The sequence below is a fragment of the Agrilus planipennis genome, unplaced genomic scaffold (assembly GCF_000699045.2).
Source record: "Agrilus planipennis isolate EAB-ADULT unplaced genomic scaffold, Apla_2.0 scaffold148, whole genome shotgun sequence".
Lineage (NCBI taxonomy): Eukaryota > Metazoa > Arthropoda > Insecta > Coleoptera > Buprestidae > Agrilus > Agrilus planipennis.
This window is the reverse complement of record NW_020438929.1, coordinates 333286-343909: the sequence shown is the minus strand read 5'-3', so window position 1 is coordinate 343909 and position 10624 is coordinate 333286. Positions and strand designations below refer to the sequence as shown.

Genomic DNA, 10624 nt, shown 5'->3' with positions numbered 1-10624 from the left:
ATATCAACTGTAAATCTAAGCATACTAATCTTTTGCCCCTCTATATCGTTTTCTATCGTTTTTTGGAAATAAACATCTAGACACACCGTAGTGTTCCAGGAAAAGTATATCATCAAATTGTTAGAATTTAAATTATTTACTGACAGTTTACCTAATCTAATTTGGATACCTAATCATTTAACCCGTAAATTGTAGGTTGTAGTATATTGATCTGAAATAGGTACGTATTACATTATTTTATGATTTAAAAAAATATTTTTCACGTGTTGGTGTTATTTAAACTTTTAATTCAATCTTTTATAATATCCAGTTAAAGTATCTCGTAAATTTTACTAAATAAATACTGCAAGAACTGTTCAAGTCATCGCTATTTTTAGACCAGAAAAGTTTGTTTGTCTTAATACACTTCTCGATAAGCATCCAACGTTTCATCAGTTTTTGCAGGTTTGACTTTGCTTTCACTTGAAAGGTCGTGCCTATTATTAGTGTGTACTAGAGTCGTATGTAAGAAACATTATCTAAAACGGTCAGCGTAGTAGTTTTGATAAATTGGACCATCCATCGCAAAAAAAAATATTTTACAATTTAAAGTTGAAAAGAACAGAGTGGGAGTTTTGTAGTTTGTGTTATTAGGTATGATTTTAAGACTTTTCTCAAAAAAAGTTAACATTAGAATAGACAGTTGTGATATGTGTTCGGGCCGCGTTAGGTTAATCGTTATGAACAAAAGCAGATTTTCGCAATTGAAAAAAGGTAAGGTTTAGCTTGTTCTTTTTCCTATTCACCTGCAGCAGCCTTTCATTTTCTTGAAAATCCAACAGGCTTCCATAAGACTGAATGTATGCTCAGTAAAAGCCTCACAGTTTTCAAGTAATTTGGATTTGTTAATTAACGTCCTTACTTGGTCTATGGACGTTATGTCTACATATAAAGGATTTTCTTTAATGTACCATTTTGTGTGATATTTAGTAATGAGCGAAATTGGTGTTTATACTTACTAGCCAACAAAAAATTATTACTTGGGGTGGTTTTATGGTTTAAACCTTTTGAAGTAACTTTAATATATTCTTTTCTTGGAGCAAAATATTTTTGGTATTTGAAATTTTCAGTCTGCTGTACTAGATTTTAACAATAAATATAAAAACAAAGAAATTTTGCAACTGTTTGAAAAAAGGGATCTACAAGAATGCCCTCGTAGTAAGTGTTCTTTGTTCTTATGTCGGGATAACACATGGTTGAGATATAGAGACAGTCTAATATTTTTTCGACATTTTTAATTCTTTCAAGTATCTTGTACTATTTTGTTCGCTAAAAGGTCAATTAATACGTTGGTGGAAGGGCCAATTTGTGTACTGCAGGAAGTGTAAATCCTCTAGTTTCATGACTCCCACAACTATCGACACTATTTTGACAAGCTCGCATGTATTACAAAAAATTTCAGCTTTTAAGACAATTATTGTGTCGGTAAATAGAAATATTTGTGCTTAGAAGAATTATTAAAAAAAGAACGTAAATATCAGATTAAATGAGTAAGATTAAGACATAGCACGCAAGACTAACACCAGGAACGAGATTATATCAGCAAGATCAAAACCAAGACAAAGACTAGATTGGATGATACTAAAGAAAAGGCAATTTACTAAAATTTCTGATTCCGGTGACCAAAAGACCAAAATGCTCAAATTACTTAAAACAGTGAAACTTTTATAAACAATAATAAATAAAATTTTGTGGATGACCCTTGGGGTTTCCCTATTTAGGTATTATTATTATATTTCCCTTAGTATCTTAAGATAAATAAGGAATAGATGCAATATTCCTGTTACTATAGAAATTAATATGATTTCCGAAACCGTTACATCACTTATGGTGAAAAGTCAGTTAATTCAGCAGAAGTTCTTTAACTGAACGTTATAATTTTTATAAGACATGAGTTTGGATATTACTATTAAACTTATACCTAAACAAAGAAAATTCTGTGTAACTATTAAAAAATAATGAATTAGGTACTATAAATAGCATAATGAACGCAATCTCTAGAAAATTTCATGGGATTTAAAAATGTTCCAAGTGGATATCGAATGTTTACGGCGTGCTGATGAGATCAGAGTCTGAAGACAGACTACAAGAATTTCTGTTCTAATAAAGTATTAAGTTGAACGGTTACTTTAGAAACTCGAAAAAGGTTGTTAAAGGTGTATGTTTGGAGCGCGGCGCTGTACCGGTGCGAAACATGGACGGTAGGCGCTGCGGAAAAGGAAAGGTTAGAAGCGTTCGAAATGTGGTGTTACAGGCAAATCATGGGGATACCGTGGATGGAGAAGGTTAAAAATGAAGAGATATTAGAAAGAATAGGAGAACAGAGGACTCTATGGAAGTCAATAAGAAATAGGCGAGATAGGTTGGTAGGACACCTTCTCAGGCATGAAGGTATTGTCAGAGACATTTTAGAGGCCGAAGCGGAAGTTAGGAGGGGTAGAGGTAGACCTAGATTACTGTTCACAAAAAGTTAAGGATGTGGACTGTTCTAGTTTTGGGGAAATGCGAAGATTAGCTCAGGATAGGAAAGAGTGGAGGTGCGTGTCTAACCAGTCTTAGGACTGACGACCTTATGATGATGAAAGCATTTTATTGGAATTTCTATTGAACTAATTTCTTACGATTTGCTTAAAATATACATAATTCCTGTCCATCAAGTTGCAAATATAAAATAATTAGAAGTCCATGTACTAATTATTGGATAGTCACTGGGCACATATTAACGGTATTAATTTTTTACGTACCGTGCATAATTTGAATTCGGTTATGGAGTAGGGTCGTTCCCTTTGAATCCTTTCAATCGTGTGTAAGTTGACGGGACGTCTAACGACACTCGAAACGTTATCTTCGCCTGCCAGGCCAATTGGCCTTATCCCCGCTTCCTGGATGCATCTTTGCCATTTCTCATTCGACAGATAATCACTTCCTTACGGCGTATACACACAAATATACGTATAATATATATATCCGTATGTATATTATGTATGAATGTGCTTTTCGAAGCGTCAGATCAAACGATCATTGTGTATACACACGCTTCGCATAAACTGCAGCGTTCAATCCGGTGCAATAAGCACTTACTTAGTATTCGACTCGGCTGGCACGCGCCTTACTTCTATTGATAGAGACACCGACGATCCCATTATCGGAGCCTTCCAGTAATAACACGTATGATGTTCCTTGTGGAACAATAGGAAAAGGGGAATCTTTGGATGGAACAGGCAGGAAGGGAGAAATAGGATTACTTAGATTCTTTTTAGGCGATTTCAAAGGTAACAAATTAAGTAGGTGGTGTTAAAATGCACCTTCGGTCAGTTACATAGGTCAGTATTTTATTAAATAAAAATAGCCAGAGGATTGTATGAATTCTTTCTAGGCAATTCTTTAAAAAACTTAAAAAATAATAAGGCACCAGGTATAGACAGGATACAGGGGGAAATTCTAAAACATGCAGGACAAAAAGTTAGAGATCGTATGTATAAGCTAGTTAGTCACATTTACGAGACGGGGGAAGTCCCAGAGGATTATAAACGGAAAGTGGTAGTAACCATAACTAAAAATAGAGGTGCGGATAGGTACGAGACATTTAGAACAATCAGCTTAACTTCCCCTGCGTCAAAAATCTTAACTACAACTCTACAGAAGAGGATGGAATAAAGGGCGGAAGAACTTTTAGGGGAAGACCAATATGGGTTTAGAAGAAATAGAGGAACGCGGGAGGCCATTCTAGCTTTACGGGTAACAATAGAGAAAGGAAAGAGCGCGTACATAGGTTTTGTAGATTTAGAAAAAGCTTTTGACAATGTTAAATAGGACAAAATGTTAAATATACTTAACAATATAGGGATGAGTTACAAAGATAGAAGAGTGATACTTAGTTTGAATAAAGAGCAAGAGGCAGTTATAGAGATGGGGCAGCAACGTAAAGAAGTAAATATTAAGAAGGGAGTCAGACAGGGATGCACACTGTCACCGCTACCTTTTAATCCATACATGGAAGATGCGATCAACATTAACAACGCTACAACTGCACAGATCGATTTGCAGGGGCAAAAGGAAAAAGTATGCTTAGATTTGCTTAGTCAGAGATATATTAAAGACAGAAACGGGAGTTAAAAGGAATAGAAGTAGACCTAGATTAGATTACTGTTCGTAAATAATGTGAAGATTAGCTCAGGGTAGGAAAGAGTGGAGGTGCGTGTCCAACCGGTCTTAGGACTGACGACCTTATGATGATGAGGCAATTCTTGTGGAAATTGTTGAAAGGTCACTAATAGTTTCTTAATGAACTATTTAAGCTAAATGTTAGCAGTTTCGTATAATTCAAAGGTAGGCAATGTTGAATCCAACTTCGGTCAGTTATGTAGGTCAGTATTTTATTATCAAAATAACCACTATAAAAATATTGAAAGGTCCTATCAGTATATTAATTAATATGATTCTTTCCCTTTTATAATCTTTATCTTTCAATAAAGGTTTCAGTGACACTATAGGTATATAGTAATGTCCATGATTAATAATAATTTAGAAATGTATGATAATAATCTTCGTACACAAGTATGATTCCAGTAACAAGGTAAGTCTATACCTACATTAAATGAGATGACGAACAGGGAGGTCATTGTTTCGCTATGCAGGGCACTGATTTGGGTTGCAAATTTAAGCAAGTGCATGCAAAGTACTCCTTGGAGCAATTAAACAGGTCGGACAATAATTAATTCCGGTCTTGGGGGGACATACGAATCAGCAAGTCCTGATGAAGGTAAACTTCCTCGTTAACCGAGCGTCCGACGGAACCGTTAATTTTCTCGAGGTGCATCTCACTAGCTCAAAGACTAGACGATATTGCACCTTTGCTTCATCAGGTTTGCTCACGCTTATTACCGAGAAGGCAGCAGACTCTCATTGTGATTGTCAGTCTTCTGGACGCTCTCCGGTATGCGATATTACCAAAATATACTTAGTACCAGCACAAGCGAAGCGCAGGGTTATACGCCAATGTGAAATCCGAAAATATACGCGGTGCCAGCGCTAACTGTTAAATATACTGTACGCCAGCACAGCGCTGACAAAAGTAAAGAACGTGATCACGGCGATACTCACTTTCTCAGTGTTGTCGTTTTCTACCATAACTCCACGATCTTTCGCATTCAGATATAAGCATTTTTTGGTTAATAAATTGTTGTGCTGCCGTGCAGAACATATAGCAGTAGTGCTGGTGCCGTGTATATTTCCAAATTTCACGATGAACTTAGTACGGTTGGCTTACGCTGATGTTAAGTATATTTTTATTACTAATATTGCTTGCGGTACGTAGTGAAGTCAGTTTGTAATCATAACTGTGTTTTTCTAATAGACTCTTTGTCTCCTTAATATAAGTGACAGACTTCAGAGCTGATTCATGATTCAGGTCTAAAGTTTGGTGTGTGAACAACCAACAAATCCATATTAACTGTGCTAAAGTTATTGTAAGTTTTGGCTAGATCCAGTTAATTTTCAAACAATTCTCTGTCATACATACGTACAGATATTTTTATCTCTGTAGGGTTTGTAACCATGTTACTCTGTAAATCCTGTCATGTCTTCAAATTATACACTGAAGTTACATTCACGTACTATATACATTAAAATTTGGATTTTTTCGACCAATGGGTAATTGAGAATGAGCATAGGAGATAAGGAGGTACGTCTCGTTCTAAATGGCGTATATGTAGTGTTTGTATCATCGATTTTTGAAGTGCGGACGTGTCGTTATTGAATAGCAGGTGTATTCTAACTAGTTTAAACATCTACGAAATTTGTAATTTTTACAAAATTCCATTTCAATATATTTGGAAACCTGACATACATTGCGATAGAGTATCATTTTCTCGGAAAATAAAAATAGATAAACTGCCAAAAATGATTGATGCACACAACGAGAGATTGCATTCAGCTTTGTTGGTGAAACTAAAACATTTATAATAGTAAAACGGCGACTAGCGTTGTAAACTTTTGGAACGGTTGTGACAGATGTCAGTTATTTTTCGCGACCATTGAATCGCCACCACCGATTCATGATTTATTATGAGTCAAGATTGCTAGTGCTTTAGCTAAAAACGCTTTTCGTCGATAATGGCATGTACATTTAGTGTTGTTGCTAAAAGAACTAGCACGCTGTGTGAAATGCACTTGAATATAAAGAATAAATAATAGTTTATTTTCAATTTTGCTGAAAAGAGATAGAGCGGTTATGGTACAGTTTACGATTTCTTCAAATTTCAAAAACCTTATCGCTGCTTCTACTCGTATCTACGGAATTTTTGTTTATTCTCAAATTTATCAAAAATCTAGGCGAATATACTTCGTTTAGTTTTTGTAGCGATGTGACCTTTAGTTTGACCGGCGCAAAGTAGAAAAGAATAGCACTAGGCCAGAAAAGAAAGAAGACAACTCTCGGCAAAACTTTTAACCGGTGAGGAGCGTATAATTCGTACAGTACTGCGCGGAAAAATTGGCCATTTTATCCACTACAATTGCATTGCTCAAATGTGCTGTTATTGATACCATTTACTACTGAAAATATCAAGGAGATGTTTATTTATATTTAAAGACTTATTAAAGGTTTTAACGCTTGTTTTCGACTCGCACTACTATTCATCATTGAACAAAACTTTTGGCAGGTACTGTATGAAAAAGTATGTTTAATGAACAAGAGTCGAGAATATAATGAGCTTTTTTCTCCCTACTTACGATATTGCCAGCGCGCATCCAAGACATTGGAAGGAGCACATCGCCAGAGAAAGTAAATTAAGTATACCTGTCTAATCTTACAACCCCATTAACATATCATTCTTGTGTGCTTTCAGCTTTTTCTTCTTTCTTTGATACCGTAGAATGTTGCACTCTTAATCACTACATTGAGCATCATTATTTATCTTTTAAAGTCGCCTCTAAATTTTTTATTCCTGACTTGTGACATTTCTGCCACGGCTTCCCTCTATACTCTTTTTACGTTTGCTTCATCTCCATTATTTGTATTCGTTTACTTTTTCTGTCTCTTTGTTTTTCTCTTTGAAATACTAAAATCTCAGATTTTCTAAGGTTTACATCTAATTTTTTTTATCAAATATTTATTTAGGGTTAGGGGTGGGTTCTTCGATAATAATTCTTTCATTCTTGGATACTGTTACAACATACAGATAGCCGTGGTTGAAAATGTATTTATATTCCATATGTTTACTAAACCAAGCATTTTCATTCGTGGAACATTAAAAGAAAAATGCCGACAAAGAAATGTGTAACTTCTACGTACAGTGAATATTTTGCCTTACCTGTATGTAGTCCTATTAAACATGAAATATGTGTATTTACTATATATATTTATATTATCATATAAACAAAGGCTATCGTAGGACGTCTGCTTCAATGCTGTACCTACTAAATTTAAAGTGTTCTAAAAATTTTTTGGCAAACCAAGGTTTTGCATTATAGAGGTTGTTATTGTACATTCTTCAGAATTTAAATCAAAATGACTTAATAGACAGTTTTATGTCAGTAGTTAAAAATAAGTGATGCTGTTATGACCAAGAAGTTCTCCTCTTAACCGTTGGCGATAATCGTAAAAGAATTAATATTAACTCTGAAAACTTTTAAGGCAATTTTGCTATTTCTACAATGAGGAGTATACATAAATATTTTTATTGCGTTTCTACGAAATTTGAGTTTCACTATATAAAGTTTAAATTGTTTTTTCATGTTAATTATTTCAGATGTGGACGTAACAACAATTAAAAATAGTTTTAATAGCAAAGAAACTTACCGGAATATAAGTTAATAGGTTTATAAAAATAAATAAAACAATAAATAAGGAAAATTGTGAGTACAGAAATTCATAAGAATTGAAATATTATATATAAAAAAAAATATGAGTGCTGTCAGGGCAAAATAGTATTACGTAAAAGAAAGTTAGTATCAGCAATTTCTTATGCTGAAGTGTGCGATGTGTTGCATACCTATTTTCAAACAATTCCTTTAAATTTTGATAATTGATTAAAAAACCATAATGGCCGACATCAGTGACAATGCGATAACAATTGAAAAAGGATTATGGCCGACAACTGCAACAATTAGGAAAGAATGATGGCCGACACTACGTCATAGTGGAACAATAAAATGGCCGGGGGCAGGGGGAAGAACTAGTTATTTTAAATAAATTAATTTGTTCAATAATTTTCCTAAATTATCTGACAACTATTTAGATCGTTAGTAGATTATTGTTAATAGCAGATGTGATATTCTGCAAGTTTCATAATTTAACTAATTTCATTTACATATTTCAATTTAGTAGATACCCAATTATCTGGGTAATGTAGAAAATAGTTATATTTCGATCAATCAATCAATTTGGTTAAGTAATCGAAATAATCGATTATTTTCTTATAACCTATTGTTAAATTTGATAATCGTTATAGTATATGAATATGTGTATTTCGTGTAGGTATAAGTACACATACTTAGTAGATATTTTCACTACCTACGGGGAAATCCACAATTTGTGAGACCGTTTATATTCTACAATGGAATTGATGCTGCAGATGCACCGACGGATGAGAAGGAACGAGGTGAACCGTCGGACTGTTAGACGCCGATAACAAGGGCGTCGCGACGCAAATCGTCACCCGGAGACGTTCCGGTGCTTTGGATTATCCGGTAGACGCTCGGTCGTCATTGAAATTCGGCTGCCATAATAATAATCGAACTCACGAGAGGGCGGGGGGTGGGGTAAAGAGAGAGATAGAGAGAGAAAATTAAAATACAACTCACTATAGGGTCCTACGCAGGTCGTGAAATAAGTTATGTAAAGTCACAGGTTATCGGCTTTCGAGCAACACACAACAGAAAAATTGTATTAAGGAATTTTCTAGTAACATAAATGAGTCTCCAGAGAGGTACATAGGTGATTCATTTAATAATATAGAAATGCATTATCTTATTAGATGTTGGTCAGTTAAAGGGTGTAGAATATTCCTGACTATTTCCGGAAAGTTCTCGTCATTTCTGTTTGATTTGTTCGCCTTGTCAACCGTATGATTTATGGTCCGCGGTTGTCAGTTTTCAAGTGCATCAAAGGTTGCGCTGGTATCGATCGCTCGCAGCATTTGTTCGTAACAGTACCTATAGGTATAGGTATAGGTATTTTTATTTTTATGTTAATTTTTGGTTTAAAAAAAATTAAATTTTGGTCTGTTAAATTAATGTTAAGAAATAAATTAACAGCATTTTAAGATTAACAGATTTTAATTGAATCTGGGCAGCGGACGGTCAATAAATGTAATATTTTAGGAGAGGAGTTCGATGTAAAACTTATCCAGCGACCCATGTACCATTATAGGCACTAGATCTAGCTGGTAATGATGCGTCTTTCATATCCGATTCCGCTTTTCGTTTTCCGATCTCGGGGTCTCGTAATGGAAAACAACTTTTTGCAGTCGGTTCTCGTCGATAAAAAGCATCGCCCGAGAGTGTACTTCAGCGTCGTAAATGCATTAAGAATGGCCATAAAGAAAAGTTAGATGTCACGAAACAAATAATGTTCGGAAACGTCGGTTTTTATGAACCCGCGAAATTGATATCGTGTCGACGGCTTGGATTTTTTCTTCGGGGGCGCCAGTCGAACAGGACAAAGGGTTATTATGACGGATTTGTGAACGCTTTCGATGAATTTGTCGATTTTTGATGAAGTCATTCAGGAATATTTTCATTTGTTTTTCAACGAAAGTTTGGTAATTTTTTTGTAGTTTGGGTCGAATATGAGATTAAATAGTCGGAGGGCTTTCATAAGATTTTAGATGTGGACGAATTTTATGGTAACATGTTCAGATAATCGGGGGATTATGTTTTTAGCAGATACAAGGAATAGGGAATAGATATAGAAGGTTAAAGTACCTTGTTCTATTTCTTTATTATGTCAGTTTGAATAAAAGGGATGACGGAGAGGGGTGAGGCAGACAAAAAATATTGCAAGAAAACATGTAATATTTTTATTGGTTCATATAATTCCGGGAAAAAATTTAGACAAAACGTATATGCATTCGATGTCTTGCGATAATCAAGATTTTTTTTAATGGATAAAAATATTTTTGATTTCAATAATGGAGAACGGTGAGACGCCATAAGCAATAATTGTAGCTGGGCGAAGGTTGTTTTAAGGTTGTTCTAACCCCCTATTACTTGAACATGTTAGGTTCTTGGATCAAAACCTCAGTTATTCGGGTTTATAAATTGCTTTTTTTATTTAAGTCTGTGTTGTTGTTTAAAGGGTGTGTTTATTAAAAGGGATTATTAATATTTGAAAAGAATATTAACGATAGAATAGAGACTGTCCATTTTAATGAAAATGCAAATTAATAAAATGTAGGATACGCACCATTGTCAGTTTATGGTCAAAGGGAAGGGTTTATTTGAATATATAGAAAATATTAAGTCCTGGAGTGCAACTGTAAATTAATAACAGAAATATTTTTGCATTGTTTCGCTTTTAGATGCGATCCTATTTACATAAAACGAGTACAATAAGTTCCATTTCCTAGTTGTTTCTTCGTGC

The 10624-nt window shown here is 34.6% G+C and overlaps 1 protein-coding gene across 1 annotated transcript in view; it reads left to right on the top strand.

The window, feature by feature from the left end:
• Positions 1-507: 507 nt before the first annotated feature.
• Positions 508-10624, top strand: part of LOC108736627 — a 35133-nt gene continuing 25016 nt past the window's right edge. Inside the window, exon 1 of the mRNA XM_025974160.1 lies at positions 508-753. Coding sequence (XP_025829945.1) covers positions 636-753 — 118 coding nt within the window. The 5' untranslated portion in view covers positions 508-635. The remainder of the gene's footprint in view (positions 754-10624) is intronic.